Source organism: Neurospora crassa, linkage group VII, assembly GCF_000182925.2.
Source record: "Neurospora crassa OR74A linkage group VII, whole genome shotgun sequence".
Taxonomy (NCBI): domain Eukaryota; kingdom Fungi; phylum Ascomycota; class Sordariomycetes; order Sordariales; family Sordariaceae; genus Neurospora; species Neurospora crassa.
Genome location: NC_026507.1, coordinates 2,870,264 through 2,888,935, shown reverse-complemented (window position 1 = coordinate 2,888,935; position 18,672 = coordinate 2,870,264). Strand labels below are relative to the sequence as shown.

The 18,672-nt window shown below is 53.3% G+C and overlaps 5 protein-coding genes across 7 annotated transcripts; 2 read left to right on the top strand and 3 right to left on the bottom strand.

Annotated features, from left to right (window-relative positions):
* Positions 1–37: 37 nt before the first annotated feature.
* Positions 38–2,816, bottom strand: NCU17240 (hypothetical protein). The gene has a single exon (XM_011397071.1). The coding sequence runs from the start codon at positions 2,635–2,637 to the stop codon at positions 304–306; it is 2,334 nt and encodes a 777-aa protein (XP_011395373.1). The 5' UTR covers positions 2,638–2,816; the 3' UTR covers positions 38–303.
* Positions 2,817–3,165: 349 nt separating this feature from the next.
* Positions 3,166–9,464, bottom strand: NCU17239 (anucleate primary sterigmata protein B). Its single transcript, XM_011397070.1, has 2 exons — positions 5,317–9,464; positions 3,166–5,260 (listed from the first exon to the last, which is right to left on the bottom strand). The coding sequence occupies exons 1-2, from the start codon at positions 9,007–9,009 to the stop codon at positions 3,707–3,709; spliced, it is 5,247 nt and encodes a 1,748-aa protein (XP_011395372.1). The 5' UTR covers positions 9,010–9,464; the 3' UTR covers positions 3,166–3,706.
* Positions 9,465–12,695: 3,231 nt separating this feature from the next.
* On the top strand, positions 12,696–15,098 carry aga-1 (arginase-1). 2 transcript variants are annotated; one of them, XM_011396839.1, is made up of 4 exons: positions 12,696–12,919; positions 13,217–13,365; positions 13,438–14,021; positions 14,095–15,098. In XM_011396839.1, exons 2-4 carry the CDS (start codon positions 13,255–13,257, stop codon positions 14,405–14,407), a joined length of 1,008 nt encoding a protein of 335 aa, XP_011395141.1. In that variant the 5' UTR covers positions 12,696–12,919; positions 13,217–13,254; the 3' UTR covers positions 14,408–15,098. The 2 variants fall into 2 exon arrangements, with proteins under 2 accessions (XP_011395141.1, XP_011395140.1); XM_011396838.1 differs by lacking the exon at positions 12,696–12,919 and having other exon boundaries at positions 12,968–13,365.
* Positions 15,099–15,526: 428 nt separating this feature from the next.
* NCU02334 (hypothetical protein) lies at positions 15,527–17,103 on the top strand. Its single transcript, XM_954667.2, has 2 exons — positions 15,527–16,527; positions 16,635–17,103. The coding sequence occupies exons 1-2, from the start codon at positions 16,310–16,312 to the stop codon at positions 17,017–17,019; spliced, it is 603 nt and encodes a 200-aa protein (XP_959760.1). The 5' UTR covers positions 15,527–16,309; the 3' UTR covers positions 17,020–17,103.
* A 49-nt stretch (positions 17,104–17,152) lies between these two features.
* On the bottom strand, positions 17,153–18,409 carry NCU02335. Of its 2 annotated transcripts, XM_011396841.1 has the most exons (2): positions 18,332–18,409; positions 17,153–18,229 (listed from the first exon to the last, which is right to left on the bottom strand). In XM_011396841.1, the coding sequence occupies exon 2, from the start codon at positions 18,214–18,216 to the stop codon at positions 17,368–17,370; it is 849 nt and encodes a 282-aa protein (XP_011395143.1). In that variant the 5' UTR covers positions 18,217–18,229; positions 18,332–18,409; the 3' UTR covers positions 17,153–17,367. The 2 variants fall into 2 exon arrangements, with proteins under 2 accessions (XP_011395143.1, XP_011395142.1); XM_011396840.1 differs by having other exon boundaries at positions 17,153–18,409.
* Positions 18,410–18,672: the final 263 nt, after the last annotated feature.

The following is an 18,672-nucleotide window of genomic DNA, read 5'->3' as shown; positions in this document are numbered from 1 at the left end:
AACAACAATATGAGAGATGAAATTTTCACCCAAGTGTGGTATCTCCCCTTACATCAAAAATCATTTTCTCATCCTTATATCGTACAGTAACATGATCTTTATGTAATCGCCTGCCGCCTTAGTGTCTACCTATACAAATGTTTTGTCCTCTAGCTCTAACAAAGCCAGCATGGAAGCAGCCGCTATTCTTCTTCTGCTGTTTCTTCTCACTGCACAAGCTCATATCACATCCCAAATTTCACTTCTCCCAAGCGTATTTGATAGTAGGGTCCCCCCCCCCCCCCCCAGACAGCCCCGATATCTCTAAAATTCCGGACTAACGCCCCCAAACTTCGCTTCCTCCCCTTCGGCTTCCACATACTCATCCGACAACTGACTAATCAAATCCTGCAACGCTGGTCTGAAGGGCCACTTCATCCACTGCTCCAACACATCCTCAAACTGCCACGCGCTCATCCCCCGCACCGTGATCTCGGCGGCTCCGGGAAAGGGCACACCGCCCCGATCCGGGTCCACCAGGCTCTTACACATGGGATACACAAACTCGCTCGCTCCGGGCGCCAATCGATCCAGCACCTTGCTCATGGACGAGTTGGTATACGCCATGATGCTGCGCATCAGCACTTCCGCCATGTCACCACTCCGATCCGTGTTGGGGCCCATGGACCGCAACACCTTGTGCGCGGCCTTGGGTTGGATATCGAGCAGGGAAAGCGGCACATGCGGGAAAAACTCGTCACTCTGAATCACGAGCGGCTCGATGGCCCTGCGGTCCCAGTGCATGCTCTTTTGCTTCCACAGGTGCAGGTTGTCGCGCTGGACGAACCAGTCGCCGCAGGCGGTCGAGCCCAGGGCGATAAAGGACTTTTCCCATTCCTTGTACCGTTCCATGATGGATGCAATTTCTTTGTCGTCATTGGCTGCCTTGGCAATGCGCCATTCGTCCACCAGCCGGTGGAAATTCGCCATGTTGTTGTGGATATTGCTGAAGCGCTTGTTGGCCGAGTCGATTTGGATGCGCATGCGGATCATGGCCTTGTATTCTTCCGAGGCGAGGGCAATCTTGCCCTTTTCAAAGTCTTTCAAGAGCTCTTCATATTCGGCCTGGTGACGGAAGTCGTACGTGATGGGCGTCTCGCCGGCGGCGACTACGCTGTCGGAATTTTGCGAGACCTCGCGGAGGATCTTGGTCTCGCGCCCAGCGGGGGTCTGGATCCCGGCTTCGCGCATGCGCTGCAAGGCTGCCAGGGCGCTGCTGCGGTCGATGTTGATGTCACGACTAAACCAGAGACGCTTGGATGGATCGATGTTGGAGTAATCGGGGCCCGCCACGTGCGTAATGGATTCACAGTTGAGTTCGGCGTCGACGGCCACACGGCGGCGACGCTGAGCCATCCGCGGAAGAATGGCGGCCTTGTCCTCGTCGTCGAGCCAGAGCAGCATGCGTACCAGACCGTATTTCTGGAAGAGGGCGCCGCTGCGAATGGCGTGGTTGAACTGGTATAGGATCATGGCCGTGGCGCTCGCGAAGCTCGCGTATCTTCTCTTGGGGTAGGAGCCAAGATTGGCGGTGACCAGGAGTGTGTCGTTCCGTTCGGGTACGTCGTCGGCCGAGTAATGGTGCTCTTTCTGGTGCGGTAGGTACTCGGGCGTGAGTACCGACAATAGCTCCGCCCAGACAAGGCCGTCCTTGGCTATTAGTTTGCTACCGTCTCGGGCAAGCAACGGTTCTAGCATGGGTTCGTAGAAGCCCGCGTCTGGTTCGAGCAGCAGGTGGGTGCGAGGCTTGAGCAGGTCGTTCAGCTTGGTGCTCCACACGCCAGCTCCGGGGTTTAGATCGATAATGTCGCAGCCCTGGTGGCGCGTCAAGGTGGGCTTCATGTATTCGAGGACATCGTCAACCATCTTCTCGCTGGTGACGTGGACTCGGGTCCGGTCGTATTTTCTAACGGCTGCGGGTGCCAGTCCCTTCTTGGACGTGCGCCCATAATCGAGCCAGCTCCAAAGCTCGGTGTCGTATAGTCGCTCTTGCATGGGGTCCACACAAGGCCGCAGCATGCTTTGCTCATCGCTCCTCGATATTTTGGCGGGTTTTAATGAGGGCCTCTTCTTCGCTGCTGCTGCAGCTTCTCGTTTTGCCAGCTTCGCTGCCAGCTTCAAGGCCTCGGCACTACCGTCTTCGGGAATGTGTATACGTGGCCGCCCCGCCCTCTTTTTCTTGGGTTCTTTGTTTTCCACTTTTGCTTCTTCTCCATCCTCGGCACTGTCAGCAGCCTTCTTGCGCCGCGTTGGTTTCGGTTCTGCGGTTTCGTCTTGATTTACAACGTCCTCCTCAGCCGTCTTTGCTTTGCGCGTCCTCGTCCTCTTGGGTTTTGCTTCTGGTGTTTGGTCTGCAGCTCCGACTGACTGGAGGATTCCCATGGCTTCCCGCATCATCTGGCCGGCAGAAGGCTTCTTAGCTTCGAGAGCTTGTGTGGACCGGTATGCCCTTCGCGCGTGCCATTGTTGTACGCGGGAGTTGGCCGATAGGCCAGAGGTGCTCGGGCATGTGACGGTTGTAATTATGGACGATATACATGGCGCTTGGCCCAGGCCGAAGTTGCGGCGCACAGCATTGTTGCGCACCCTGGAGAGCATCGGTCGTGGACGGGAGAGGACGGCGGGGGAGGTCACGTTTGTCCGGAACGGAACGGGTTTGCCGATGATATAAGAACGAGAATGAGTAAAAGAAGATAGCGGGGGACGGGACGTCGAGATGGCGCTGCCGTGCTCCTGTCTGTCTGGTGGTGGGTGGTATGTATTTCGATGTTGATGTTATGTTACACTGGATAGTTGAATTGCCCCGTAAGAATCACGTTTACTTTTCCCATGCAACCAGCTGCGACAATTATTTCTGCCCTTGTATACCGCTCATTGATAAGGCTTATCGTCGGTAGTATCTGACCCGACGTCACAGCGGCAGCCATTCATGCAGGTCCGGTATCTTAGCGTAAGTACCGTGCAAATCAGTGAGTACCTCTATGGCCAACTCCATTTCTTTGTACCACTCGAACAGTTACTGTACACACCATTACATAGGAACGTATTTCAGAGACACAGGCATGAATGTTTCTGACTTCCACTTCTTCATGATGACTACCATATCATATTGATTCATAGAGTCGAGCTTTGATTGCCTATTCAAGTCACATATGATGTCGTCATAGAATGTACATATGCTGCTGCCCAAGCGAGGAACAAAAAATACGGGGCCGGGGGCTATTATAAAATGGCAGTCAAGCCACAAAAACAACAACACCATTCACCAAGGAAAAGGGGTAGTAATAGTGGTAGTAGTAACAATGTCCGTCTCCATACCATTTGTCTAGACCTGACCAATAGACCCATGGCCAAACCACAAAATAGTGAACAATAACAGGTGATGACTGAAAAGAAAGAAAAACCAACAACGGACCTACAACCTCTCTCTCCTCCACGACTCTACTTGTACGTCTTCGACGCCAACCAACCTTGTCTTTGATGCAAGACAGACCATATTCCCTGTCCGCAAACTGATGAACAAACACAACAGGTCCAGAGCCAGCGTAACCAGCAACATCTAATATGCTTCCATATCCTATGAAGAGGGAACTCTTGACTCGGCTGCTGTGGAATATCATTATCCGGCTCCCGCCCTAAAGGAAGCCCCGGCTACGGTCCATACCATCTAGGATCCCCTTTCGCCGTTGCCCATTCCGCTACCCATTCCCCCAGCCCCGCCGCCACCGCTTAAACTCTGGACACTCTCACGCTTCCTCCTCTTCTCCCTCTCCAGATTCTCTCTCAGCGCCAGATTCTCCGACTCGCTCGTACTGATCCTCTTGAGCGCCTCGTTACGGTCCAAGATTCTCCCTTCCCTCTCCGCCTTCAGCTTGTACTCCAGGTCTCTTAGGCGGAGCATCCACTTGTTGTCGGTGCTCGTCGTTGACCCCCCTCCTCCACCTGCACCTCCACTTTGGGAGAACATACCAGGCGTAGCAGGGTTGTTGGTACTACTTGTTGACCCCGGACCGGAAGGAGGGGCGACTCCCCTTTCGCTTGATGTTTGAATCCCCCCACCTCCACCACCGGGGCCAGTGTAGGAGGCTTGGGATTGCACTTGGGGGTGCTGGTACTGGTGCTGATGACTCTGCTGCGACTGGGTACTCTGTACTCGAGACAGGGGCGGTTGGGACGATCCCGGTAGTAAAACATCGTCATTGTGGCCGTCCATGTCATTGATCATGGACCTGCGACTACTACTCGCTGATCGCTGGGGTATAGCGATAGAACTCGGCCTGCTACTGACGCCCTTTCTGGCGTCGACTTGGCTGTAAATAGACATCCTGTCACTGGGCATTCCTTCCCTGTCCCTTGGCCCTGCAGATGGCAGGGGACTGGGGCTTTGTTGGTGACGGTCCCCTCCTCCCCGAGAAGGGTGGGCAGCAGCATACGCGGCTCTAGCACGAACTTCGGCTGCTGTCCGAAGAGTGTGGTTTTCCACCTTGAGCTGCCTGTAGGCTTCTTCCAGCCGGGCCAGCCTGCCCTGCGCTTCAGCAGCGGTTAAGACGCCGTTGCCTGTGGTGCCGGCTGCGATGCTGTTGCGCACAATGTGCTCTAGACGATCCATCTTCTTGGCTCGCATCTCCAGGTGGCTCTCCAGTGCCTGATATTCTCTCCACAGGTCACGCTCTACCGACTTCACCTTGGTCTGGAAGCTACTGACCATGGTTTCCAGAGTCTTGACCGCAGCCAAGAGGTTCTTGCTGAAGCCAGGGAACATGGTGGCGACCGACTCCAAGCTAGGCAGAGCGCGGCCATTGATGAGACTGTTGTCGTGAGCCCAATCGCTGCCGCAGAGACTGGATAGCCTGGTCCAGAGGTTGAGGAGCAGCGTGTTGCGTTCGGTAAGCTGCTCTTTGTAGGTGGCCTCGAGCTGAGCGATGCGTTTCTTGTCTTGGGCTTTGCCAGCTTCCAGCTCGGCAATGCGCGCCTCTGATTGAGAGAGTGTGCGCGTAACATGCTGGTGCGTCTTCTGGAACGTCTCAAACTGGTTTTTGGTGTTCCGATGAGCTTGGCGCTCCTTATCGAGCATCTCACCAACCTTGCGGGACTCGAGAGCATGGGATTCAAGAAGAGCGTCACGCTGCTTGATGATGCGGTCCTTCTCAGCCAGTGACGCCTTGGTGGTGTCAAGGTCGCGGACAGCTTTTTCGAGGTCCATTTGGAGCTTGGCAATAGACTGTCGTGCTTGTTAGTTTGCAGTCCAGGTTGCAACGCAGTTAGATGCCTGCTTACCTTGAGAAGGCTAGACCTGGTCCCATTCAGGTCACCTAGAGCCTCGCGAAGGTTGTTCTCCAGCTCCAAGAGCCTCTCCTTCCACTCTGTAGCCTCGACCTCCCTGCTTGTCAGGCTCTTGCGCAGTCGTCGGGCTTCATCCTTGGCTGCTGTTGCTTCCTTGTTGAGCTCGTTGATGAACTGCTGTACCTCCTCCTTCTCCCTGTTTGCAACAATCTCTCGTTGCCTCCTCTCCTGGGCCAGCCGGTTCTCCAGCTCTCTGACTCGGTCTTTTTCATCACGCACACCTTGCTCGGAATTCGCCAGTGCCGCTTCCAGATCGCCAATCCGGATCTTGTCGTTCTCCTGTTCTTCCCGCAAGAAGGCAATCTCCCCTTGGCTTGACTCTTGCTGGACTGACAGACGGTTGGCCTTGTCGTTTGCCTCAAGAAGCTTGAATTCGAGCTCCTCTAGTTCTCTGTTGGCATCATTCAGCTCTTGTTCAAGTGTTTGTATCCGTTTGTGCTTGGCTTCCTGCTCATCCTCCAGGCGAACAAGGGCATCGCTCATCTTGCGCATCTCCTCCTGTAACGCTTCGAAATTCTCGTTACGGTCATTCAGATCAAGTTGGAGGCGTTCAATCTCAGCACTACGGAGATCTGATTCACCTTCCAGCGCATCGATCTCCTCTTGGGCTTCTTTGCGCAAAGCTTCAAACTCTTGTTCGAGGTTCGCGTGTTCTTGAAGTGCCTCGTCACGCTCGGCCTGCAGAGCGACAAGATCCTGCATTGCTGCCTCCAGGTCATCTTGCAGGGAATGGGAAAGCTCTTCAGCCTGCTTCTTCGCTTCGCAGAGCATTTCAAAGTCCTCCATACAGGCCGCCAGCTCGCGCTCCAGATCTTGGTTTTGAAGACGAAGTTCGTTGTTCTTATCTCTCATCTGAGATATCTTGTTCTCGAGCTCTTCGCGGTCGGCGTCGTCTAGTCCCGTCATGCCCGTTCTGCCACTAGCTCTCGAGTGTGACCTCTCATGGGCACCGGCACGGGATGCTGACCTCTCCAAGAGACTGTCAATGGTAGACGGAGCAGGGCCACCGCGACGCTGTGCCATTTTCAAATCCTCAATTTCTTGGTACAGACGTTCCTTCTCACGGTTTCGAGAAGTCAACATCGAGGTCTGTGCGCCTACTTCACGACGAAGTTCGGCATTTTCGTGGCGCAACTGTTCGCTTTCCCGACGGAGTTCTTCAATCAGAGTGGTAGCCGAGCTGGCAACGTCCTGATCAGCTGAAAATGAAGTGGTAGGCCGACTGGAAGCGCTCCCCTGCTCGCGGGACCTTCGGCTGAGGTATGACATGTTGGAACCTTGCTGTTGTTGTTGTTGTTGGTATGGCCCGTTGCCGTTCGGCTGCATCGCCAGCTCCTGCTTGAGGCGAAAGATTTCTTCACGCAGCTTTCGGTTGTCCTCGTCACTCTGCTCCCTCCTCGCCGTCTCTTGCTCGAGCAGATCCTTGTAAACGTCGGCCTCTTCTTGCCGATCCAAGTCTCCGCCGAACCTTTCGCCCGTCTTTTCGCTAAGGGTGCGAACCATTTCCGCCATTCGCCTCTTTTCCGCCTCTTTGTGAAGATTTTCATTCCGGAGCCTCTCAATCTCGACCATGTGCTCTTCCAGCTGATCCCTGAGGTACATCAGCTCTTCTTGTACCTCTTGATTAAAGGCAGCATTCTCCTCATCTGACTGATCGCTGCGCGCAGTACCTGGCCGCTCATCCTCATCCTTGACTTGCTTCTCCAACTCCTTGACCCTTTTACGTAGCATTTTGTTGTCCCTTTGCAACACGGCTAGCCCAGTTTTGAGCTCCACGTTCTCCGAGATCATTTCCTTAATACCCTCTTCAGAGAGTTTGTCCAGGCGATCACTCAAAAACATTACCTTGAGTTTCAAGTCAAAGTTCTCTTTGCTCAATCGCTCAATGGTGCTACTTTGCTCTTTTAGAGTCAAGCTCCTTCCGCCAGCGCGAGTCGGAACCACCGAAGCGCCCAGCTTGTCGGGACTCTTAAGATCGGCGAGGTTGAGGGATTTCGATGGCGTCGTCAGACCTGTCTTCGCCCTGTACTCTTTCGCCAGAGACTCGGGCACCTGCACATCTCTAACATGCCGGGCGAGAACCGTGTCAGATGGGGCAGCGAGCGGAGGGGGCGTCTTGCGGGGTTTCGGTGTTCGCACCCCGTCATCTTCATGATCCCGAAGCTGGCGCATGACCGCCGGTTCGGGGGAGATGGCATTGTAAGCTTCGTCGAGAGGAGTGAGTCCAGAAATGGGTCCCGAGGGATCTGGGTCTTCGTAGCCACTAGCAAAACTGCCCATACTGGTGGTCCGCGTGAGGCCGTTCGTATCTCGCGGTCTTTCTGTCGAGGAAGACGCACCTCCGGAATGCAGCGCGTAGTCTGTTTCCAAACCAATCGTATGATCGCTGTCGGGGTCTGGATCACTAGCATAGGATGACACGGAACCACGCTGTCCAGCCTGACCTCTCTTAAGGTACTTGGGGCGCTGGGGAAGCTCGCTTCTCTCTGCTTTCAGAGGCTGCTGGTGATCCTTCTGTTGTTGCTCTTGGCCTTGCTTTCTACCCTCCGGCTGCTGGGAAGCCGGCTCAGGAGTCTTTTCCGGGGTCAGGTTCTCTCTCGCAAGGAATCTCCTGGCGCTTTGGGTGGAGGGTGCATGCTGCAGCTTCGAATTATTTCCGGGGGTCAACCGTGGTTTAGTGGGAGTTTCGTGCCAATAGTCAGACTCGTCAGAGTCGTCCTGGTGCTCTTGTTCGTGGGACAACCCATTCCCGTCATAGTCATCAACTTGTCGGTCCAGGTTCGGTTGCGGAACGACGCGAGATGCTGTCGTCGCGGCAGCCGCAGCAGTTGGGGGAGATGGAGAGAAAGCTTCTAGAGACGAAGTTGTGTTACTTGTCATTGATGTGTCCGCGGCTTGCTGCTCGTGGGCTTTGTTCAGCTCGTCCTCTCTGCTCTGGCTCTCTTCCCCACTTCCGCCGTCTTCCTCTTCGTTGTGGGACCTCTGTATGGTGGTCTTGTCGGCATCCTCGACTGTGGCTACACGCATTTTGGAGCGGCTTTGGGGGAGATGTTGTGTGTCGTCGCCCGAGTCATTTTCGGACTCGGGCCTTGATTCTTGGGTGTCTCTCTCTGTTTGTAATCGTACGTCGGCATGCGCTGGTGGGGGTGGAGGAGGAGTCGCAGGTGCAGCGGTCGCTGTCGGCCCGGCAGGTGCAGCTTCTCTGGACGCGGAGTCGAAGAGGTCATAGGTATCGTCGATGCCTCGGTCTGAAGTCGGAAAGGGTGAAATAGGGGCGGAAAAGCTGGATTCGATCTCGTTTAGGTGTTGATGGACGGCAATTTCGGCTTGCGAATCAGACTGCCTCAACTCAATACTCGGCCCTTCCAAATAGCTGGTTTCGGGAACTGCTAAAAGGGAGGAAGCAGAGTTGGCGGCGTGCAGGGGCCGTATGTCATCGGGTCTTAGCGATGTACCCGGACTTGCAGTTGAGGTTGCGGGCGAGGGATAGGGGCGGTTGTTGGTGTCGTTGTTGTTGCCGCCGCCATTCATTCGCGTCGAAGGTTGAGGGTCGGCATTGCTGTCGGGAACTGTCGCTGTGGATGGCCGCGACCGACGGCCTCCTCGCTCTTGGGCTTCTTCCTCCATGATTATCACCTCAGTCCTCAGCTACCTCTCCCCGTATGCTCCCGGCCTGGGTTTCAGCCAGCCCTAGAGGTAGGGTGACGGTGCTGGATCGCGTTGGGCTAAGCGCAATTGCGCTGCGGTTGTTTTAAGGGGCTCCTCCCTTATCCCGTGTCTGCGTCAATCGCCGTGCTGTCGTCCTGGGAGTCGTCGCCGTACTGATGATGGTCGCGTCGTCCGGAAGTCGAGGTATTAGCGGACTACATCCGCGATTATGAGGTCAGAATTAGTATGATTTAAGGTGTTAAGTTAAGTCGAGGTGTCATAAGTCGTAGCAAGTACACTAGTGTAAGAGGTGAATTGAAGAGAGATGTTCCAGAAAGTCCAGATTCCGCATCACTATCCGCAATCTGTAGTGTAGTCTTTTTTGGGGGATAGTAGGCGTTTGTTGAGTGGAGAGGTTGGACTGCAGGTCCATGTACCTGGAAATGGTCTAATAGATGGCCTGGCAGGAAGTACCTTACCTTACCTTACCACTTGTGAGCTGGCTGGTGGCTGTCGATGTTATGACCTCCCGCTAGTAGAGGTAGTGTACCACAGTAGACGAGAGGTACCTAGGTTCCTACCAACCGGGCCCGATTGGCCAGGGTTCGTAAGGGGTTGCAGTAGATTACAAAGGGACTGACTGTACTGTAGCTGCCAGCTGTAGGGGGACCTCGAGGTAAGTAAGATCAGTCTGGCTAGGTAGGTATGGAGGTAGGTAGGATCATGATATGTCGCGTATTGCCTTTTGTCGTAAGTTTGGCTGGATCGTGACCAACAACAACAACAACAAGATCCAAAATTTTGTTGATGGAAAGGTACTTGTGATCGTCCGTGCAACCAGCAGCTCCCAGCGGGAGATGATGGTCTGGAGTCCAGTATGACGGAGTTGTCCTCATGCAACGAATTGGGTGGGCGGAGGATTCACGCGGTCCCGTCGCGTGGTTGGACCGTGCACTATGTCCACCCGACCCAACCACGGTCAGGATCCCAATTCCATACACACTAACAAAGTATGGTAGACACCACGAGGTCCTTTGAGAATGTCAAACCCAAAAACTGAACAAAGCGTAATATCTCACATGGGAAAACGTGTGTTGCTGGAAACACCATATTCAGGGCTACCGAATTCAGGCCATAGTTGGTAAAATGGGTTTCCCATTGTGCGCTTTAGAGCACTTGCGGTATCACACATGATCAACGAGTGCTACGACGGGTGCTACCGTTGGGGGGACATCCATGTTTGGTTACTAGGAGAACCAGCATCCCGTCTCGTCATGGTATTCCCAGTGTACTGAATTCGGATGTGGTCGACGATGGGCCATGTTTCGTTTCAATCTATGATTTCGAGATTTGACCATCATTTTGCCTTGATTTGGATTCTTTGAGTCGGGCAATGGATGGCAGGCGTATCGGACATTCTGCCTTACTTTATTCGGGCTGTGCACCCAGATCAGATCAATACGAAGTCCAACAGACCATCTCCAGCTGACATGACATGGTGATTTGAATTCAGAGCACAGCACGTTCACGTTTAATGGCATGTGCCTGACATACTCATCTGCGCCCCATATGGCACACGGAGAGAGACTATTTATTGTGTTTCAGCATGTTCTTTCTCAGCTTCGCATCCCGCATTGGCATCACAATGCTATTGAATCATCACAACAACCAGCTAGGTCTGGCTTCGATTGTCCAGTCCTTGAGCTCGAAGAAAAGCAATCGAAGCGCAACAAAACCGACAGGAAGACTGTGGTAGGCACAGTAGTCTAGATCGTCACCTTCTGTAAGGGAACAAAAAGAAATAAAAAAGAAGAAGAAGAAGAAGAAGACGTACGTAAAGAGGCGAGAGAGCCATTTGAGTATCCAAAGCTTTCCAAGGAACAGCTGTACTGCTCGTTATGGCACTTCTGGACAAACAAAATCCTGATCTAGCCTGCAATATCCCAAGATCATGACGGAACGAAGTGCGTTCTTTCAGCGGTGGATTTCATAGTACAAAAAGAGGGAGATGAAGAAGATGAAGAAGAAGATGAAGAAGATGAAGAACTCAAACATCAGACATCGACTTCCAATGAATTGTTTTGCCGACGTTGGACCGATATAGGCGGCGTGGAAATGGGACTGACAGCAAGCCTCGGAGGAACTGCCGTTAAAGGACGAGCAGTGACGACGCTTCCTAGTCCACCCGGTCACCTCTTTTGTGAAATTATATCCCGCATTTCTACTACAGCAGAACATCCGGAGTATCATGGGAAGCCCGAGGTTGCTCAGCATCTCTGGATCTTAACTCTCAGCCATCATAAACCCAATTTTTATCTGATCATCTGATAACTAGGTACGGTGGGAAAAGGAACAGACAAATTCCATCTCGTGTGACGTGACTACCGTGTAGAAGTTCCCCCCAACACAGCGACAAGCGACAAGGATATCTAACAAAGTACATAGAGGTACCTCGCTGTGAGATAGGCATAGCGCAAGCTTATCCGCTACCGCACAAGCGCGTCCAACATAGCAAACACCGATCTCGCATTAACAAAAACCTCCAGGAGAACCTGAAGAGCGACTCGAGCTTGCCGACTTCCGGTCCTGTCGTCGAAGGTGTCATGGCAAATGCCTGCATCCTGGGTAGAGGTTTTTTTTTGTGCTCGAAACCATCCTCTGACAGACCGGGGTATGGCCGGGACGGTCAATTGGACTGCTCGTATCCTGCCATGTGGGCCGGATAAATCAACTATGTGACATGATAAATCACCAAGGGCCACAGCATCAACTTTCTGCGACGGCAACTACCATTCGTGTACCAACTGAAGTCCTCACTCAAAGTCAAGGTTTCAATTGAAGACAACGAAAGAATAGATCGGTCTTTTTCAAAGCCCTCAGTTATCACGTTTATGCGGGACTATCGATATGTATTGCGGTGGTCCTTTGCGTCTTCGAGTTCCTGCTACCATACATCCCGTTTCTTACCATAATTCTCTTGAGTTGGCTCCCGGAATTGATCTTTCTAGACAATTCATCTATTGCTTTGGCCCTATGAGATCTGTTCCTGCTTTCGTTTCCTGATCTCTTTTCTCTTCTTCTGGAGGGGTAGTTATGGGGACGTCTTGTATCGTGAGACGGAGAACGGCGAACGCTGGTGGTTGAGCCGTCAAAGGAAGTCATGGCCCTCATTGGTTGCACTTTATCCACAATGGCGATTTATCATGGCGCATAGTCGAGTTATCTGGCCCGCCGCTTTGAGTCAGAAATGGGCAAAAATGGAGAATTGGAAGTTTTCTAGAACTTCAGATAACCTCCACTCGGACCTGTGGCAGCCATGAGACGATGGGCCTTGACCCTCGATGCCACCACTGGCGGGAATGCTCCTCCACAGACTCTCCGTCTCCAACCACCTGCTCTGCTTGGCCGGGCTGATCCCTCGCGATCGCTGCCACAAAGCTGACTCGGCTGACAAGCTTTGCTTCGAATGTCTTTGCTGTCAAACAGGATGCCCCTCCACTCTCTGATCAACCCCTCGTCGGCCCTCAAGCAAGGAGGCGCCATCAGGGCCCTCTTATTGGCGGCCTTGACACATGGCCAAGATCACCGTACGTAATACTGAATCCTACCCTCACCTTCTTCCACTGCCAGATGCCCAGATCTGCTCTTCGGCTCGGTGAGACAAGATGCAAAAATGCCAGGGTATTGTCGGATAGTACCGGCAATAGCCGTCATTTCCGACTTGTTGGAGCCTTGGGAACGGACTCCATCCCTCCTCGGGGCGGGATGAGGATAAAGTGATCCGTGGTCCGTGATTCGGATCCGTTCACGCCGAGACCAGTACCGGGGCATGAGCGGTGGGAATCTAGGCATGTCGAAACTTCCTTGCTAGGATGGAGAGGTCGGGAAGGTAGGTGAATATGTCATGGCGTGGGTTTCAGAAAAAAAAAGCTATCTGATTTCTCTTTTCTTTTTCTATTTGATTTGATTTCTCTTCTTCCTTCTCTCCTCAACAACTTCTCATTCTCTTTGTAACACCTACTACGTACTACACTACACTGCACTAGCCTTCTTCCGATCTTGGTCTTGTGAGATCTCTTTGGTTGCATCACTAGCTCTAGCCCTCGTCTACCCCCACTGCTACCCTACCTCTTCGGCACCATTCCTTCTTTGCTAATGTCTCCCTCCCTCGTCGATAACCACGCAGCGGCTTATATAGCTGCTCCCTCGTCCGCAAAGGCACCAATGATCCAAAAACCAGGCAACACTTTCGGCATGTCTTCCCCAATCGAGTCCAAGTTTCTCTCCCAGCCAAGGGACCTCGGCATTGTTGCCGTAGGCTTCTCCGGCGGCCAGGTATGTGATGCTCTTTATTTTTTTCTTTTTTTCTGACGCGTTTGGCATCCATTGACACGACCAAAATTCTAGTGCAAGCCTGGTGTCGACGCCGCCCCCTCCGCCCTCATCGAGTCCGGCCTTCTCACCCAGCTCCGCGAAGAGCTTGGCTACAGGCTGCACGGCGATGACGAGGTGCACCTCTACACTGACCTCGTTCCCAAGGAGGACCCGCCTCACCGCAACATGAAGAACCCGCGCGCCGTCTCCAACGTGACCAAGCGCATTGCTGAGCAGGTCCACTCGCACGCCAAGGAGGGTCGCCTGGTCCTCACTCTCGGTGGTGACCACAGCATTGCCATTGGCACCATTGCCGGCTCGGCCAAGGCCATCAAGGAGCGCCTGGGACGCGAGATTGCCGTGATCTGGGTCGATGCCCACGCCGACATCAATACCCCCGAGACCAGCGGCAGCGGCAACATCCACGGCATGCCCGTCAGCTTCCTCACAGGCTTGGCGAGCGAGGACAAGGAGGAGTTCTTTGGCTGGCTGAAGCCCGACCACCTCCTCAGTGTCAAGAAGCTGGTCTACATTGGCCTCCGCGATGTCGACCCGGGTGAGAAGCGCATCCTCAGGGAGAACGGAATCAAGGCGTTCAGCATGCACGACATTGACAAGTAAGCCTAGTCCCCGATGAATGACATGAGTATACCCGGAGCATCTTGCTAATCATTACCCCTTTCGTATCAGGCACGGCATCGGTCGCGTCATGGAGATGGCCCTCGGCCACATCGGCAACGACACCCCTATCCACCTTTCGTTCGACGTCGATGCGCTCGATCCCATGTGGGCTCCCTCCACGGGAACCCCGGTCCGTGGCGGTCTCACTCTCCGCGAGGGCGACTTCATCTGCGAGTGTGTGCACGAAACGGGAAGCCTTGTCGCTGTCGATCTTGTCGAGGTCAACCCTACCTTGGCGGCTCCCAACGACGTTGGCGCACACGAGACTGTTCGCGCTGGTTGCTCCTTGGTCAGGTGCGCTCTCGGCGAAAGCCTTCTATGAGTGTGACACCTGTCCAAAGGGTAGTCAATGGCGGCAGTAAAGGCAATATTTAGGGGGTGAAGAAGAGAAGGGGGGCAGATGAAGAGCCGAACACAGGGAGGCCGCAGCAACGCGGCGTTTTTTTTTTTTACATATACGACATAACAGGACAAATAACGGCAGCATAATGATGTCTCCTATAGATATGGGATGGGACGTCAGGTGTTTTAGGATACCATTGGGGGAATACTTTTGTCTTTTTTCTTTCTTTCTCAAGAGCTAGCCTGTACATAGACGGCTTTCTTGCGGGCCTGGCCAGTCTTTGGAAGTCAGCCCGGGATTTGATGTCTTTGATCATGGAGAGCATACATCGATCCCCTTTGAAACGCAAAAGAACTTTTATTTGCGCTTCTACTTTGTTGGCTCCATCTCTGTCGTTGTCTGTCTTTGAACAATGAAGCTATTGCAGTTTCTCTGCACTCTACACCCCCAATTATGCTGCACAGACATTTAACTCGCAGATGGCCGACATCGGACTCTTCGGTCGGGCACCGCACCATTTTAAGCAGCATGTCAACGGCGCCGCCACTGCAGTGTCCGGGCTCCTGCGCCGAAATAACATGACTGAGCATCCAACGACGAGTGTGCGAAAAGGTAAAAACACTGAGGCGGGAGGTTATCTTCAGTTCCTCGCTGCAATGGCGCGTCTCATCCCTCCCACCTCAAAGATCGGACGGACCTAGTGTGCTGTTGTGGTCCTTCATTATCGATAACGCTGCCCCTCCAGACGGAAGCCAAGCCAAGTCTCTTTTTAAGCGCCGAGATCACCGTTCCCGTCCGCTGTCACTGCGCTGCCCTGCCGCTGTTCCGAACGATGGAGCCCTTGACAACTCAGTGATCACTTTCGAGTTTTGACAGACAGACGAAACTGGGGACTGAGGTCGGTGGAAGGTTTCATAGCTGCATATATCATGTATATCTGGAATATTATGTGTCATGGATGCAGGCCAACAATAACATCCATCTTCATCCCCTCCCAGCCTGCTGAATTTAGTTGTGATTCGGCTCGCTAAAGTCTCCCAGCCACGGGAAACCGGCCGTAGCAAGTTTCGATTTCTACCCCACTGTCGTACCAGGCAGGCTGGCTGCAAGGTCCCAGACTCACAGGACAACAACAGCAACACCATCGTCGACGACTTCAACAATAGCTTTGTTCTAACTGATGGATATACCATCTTTTATACCAGAGACAATAATTTGTTACTTCAACGACAGACGACTAACTGATAACCTTTACAATCCGGATCTTGTCATCGTCTGCCAAGCCCAGTTCTCAACTATAGTTGAGGGCTAACAACAGCGTCGATTTCACGGAATTACGCTACAGAGGCATCCTAAAGCAAAGCTGTCGCGCGTCCACACATCGACAAAGTCAAAAGTGCATTGATACGACGTGAGAATTGGTTGTGCGCTTCCGGGTTTAGACATTGACCGCATACGCCTGGCTGGCCCCTTGCGGAAAGATCTCTGCAGAAGAGCTGGAAGTTGAAGTCTTACAGGTGGAGCTGTGTAAGGCAAAGTCAGAGTGTCTAAGGAAGGGAGTCCGTTTGGAAGTTGGAGAATCATCCTCAGGGCGTGCAACACACCGCGGCGGTTGAGTGGGTTACTGTTTAGTATCGAGGGGTTCCGGGCTGGCGACCACGGAAAAGGTTCAAGAAAAGAGGATATTGACGTCCAAAGTTGCCGGTATTGTTGAGGGAGAAAGCTCGAAGTGAACCAACATCTTCACATTCAGTCGACAGCCCATCCAACTCCCTCTATCAGTCGTCGGTCCCCAGACTCAATTCTCATTCAACTCCAAGGCCGTCATTCTAAAATAAAAAAAAATAAAAAATCATCAGCGAGCCCAACCGTTCGCCAACCATGGCATCAACAGTAACGAGCGATTCACTCGTCTACGACCGCTCCCGCGGCATTGGCGGCGACGGCGGCGTCGGCGTCGAGCGAGTACACAAGTACCACTGGCCAGCCATCCAACTCAACGTGTGGATGCTGATCATGCTCATCGCGGCTTGCACCATTATCGGCGTATTCGCGACGTTTATTGATGTGCAAAACATCCTCTTGTTACCTGTACCTTGGTACGTGCGTTGTGTCCAAGCTCCCCTCCCTCCCTCCCTCCCTCCCTCTCTCTCCCTCCCTTCATTTATCCAGCCCATCCCAAATCATCACTAACATAGGTAACCAGGTACTTCCCCTACTTCATCACCGTCTCGTCTCTCACCATCCTCTTTATCGCCTTTCTCCTCGCCCTCATCTTCCAGCGCCGCTTGCTTCCGTCCATCGTCATGATCGGCGGCTTCATCCTGTTCGTCCTCTGGCTGGTGGGACTGATCGTCATCAGCGTGCAGCTCTGGGGTCCCAACGGCAGCGTCAATTCGAATTGCAATCTGTTTGTCTTTGGCGCCGACCCGCAACCGACGGGCCAGAATCTTGTCACGCTCGCCTGGCTGGAGCAGAGGAGTATTTGCCAGAGTTGGTATGCGGTGTTTTCGTTTGCACTGGTCGGGACGGTGTTTTTGGTGTGGATTATGGTTATTGCTTATCAGGTTTTTGCTGATGATAGACGGTAAGGGGGAGGGAGGGAGGTAAGCCAGGTGGGTGGATGAAAAGGGGGTCTGGGATGTTTTTTGTTATGAAGCGAGCGAGCTATGGTGGTTTTTTTTTTTTTTTTTTTTTTTTTTTTTTTTTTTTTTTTTTTGGTACATGTTTGTGTTTTCTCGGGCGCTCGATACGTAAGAATTGGAGGTGGGATGACGACGGATACGAGGTTTTGGCTTCAAATACGGACATGATGGAAATGATTACGACGGAAAAATACGAAGATTCTAGTGTAATGCACCAGAGATACAAAACGAAAGCTTAAGACGAGCCCCCATCCGTTCTCCTCCATCGCTGAACCCCTCTCAACTCCTTCCAACTCAAGCCAAAAGCCTCCCTCCATCCGTGCCCAAGCACCTCCCCGTAACATAGCGGTCCCTCATGAGATAGATATACGCCTCCGCCACGTCCTCGGGCGTGCCCACCGTCCCCGTCAGCGTCTGCTTCTTGAAGCCATCCAGCAGCTGCTCCAACTGCTCCCCTTCACCAAACGCACTGAACAACTCCGTCTTCACCGCGCCGGGGCTGACCAGATTGACCCTCGTAGGCTTCAAGTCCACCGCCAGCCCTCTCGCTAGTCCCTCGATCGCGCCGCACACGCCCGCTACCACGCTCCACCCAGGCGCGGGTTTCTCCGAGTTGGTGCCGCTCGTGAAGGTGATGCTGCTGTAGACCGAGTGGTTGAAGTACTTTTCCGTAGACAAAAGCTTGGACAGGATCAGGGGCGCCGTGAAGCGCACGGCGGAGGCCCTCGCGTAACCCTCGGGAGTGATCTGCCCGATGGGCGTCAAGGCCAGCGCGTCGCCCGCGGTGAAGACGACATGGTCGAACTTGTGCCGGCCTTCCAAGGTGGCTTGGTCGAGCAGTTGCGTGAGGTTGGCCTCGACGGTGGAAGGGTTCGAGAGGTCGCAGGTGAAGCCGGTGAGGCGGGGGACGCCGCCCTCGGCTACAGAGGTGGAGGAGGGCACGTAGGCGGGGGAGGAGCGGAGACGGTCCAAGGCTGTGGAGAGCTTGGGGGCGGATGAAGAGGAGACGGTCACGAGCAGACCGGCCTCGAGAGAGGCCTCGGAAACGGCGAAGCCAATGCCAGAGGTGCCGCCGAGGATGAGAACGCGCTGGCCGGCGAGTTTGGAGGCGTATTTGAGGCCGGAGGCGGAGGGGGCTGCCATTGTGATGGTTTGACTATGTAATTATGTATTTTAAGATGAGTTATTAATATATCAAGATGGAAGGAAGAAGGAAAGGTTGTCGAGGCGAGAATATGAGATGAAGATGTATACTGACGGGGACCAGCTTCAATATATACCAGGTATGTATAATAGTATATACCAGGACACCCCCCAAAACGGAAGTCCCGGTTAGGATGTCTCGGTGTTAGTGCTCCTCGCAGGCGGGACCCATACAAACCCCGCATGCACTATATTGTACCCCAAATCATAACGCAGGGCCCAGAACTTCACTTTTTCGCCCGCAAGTGGAAATCAATTTTGGGCTCACCAGACTTTCATAGCTTTAGTTTCCAGCTTCTCACCAAAGAAATTCAATGATTGAAACCTTATATCTCACAATCCTACTCCTCTTCAACCTCCACGGTACAGCTAGCCTACTTGCTTATATGAATGTGG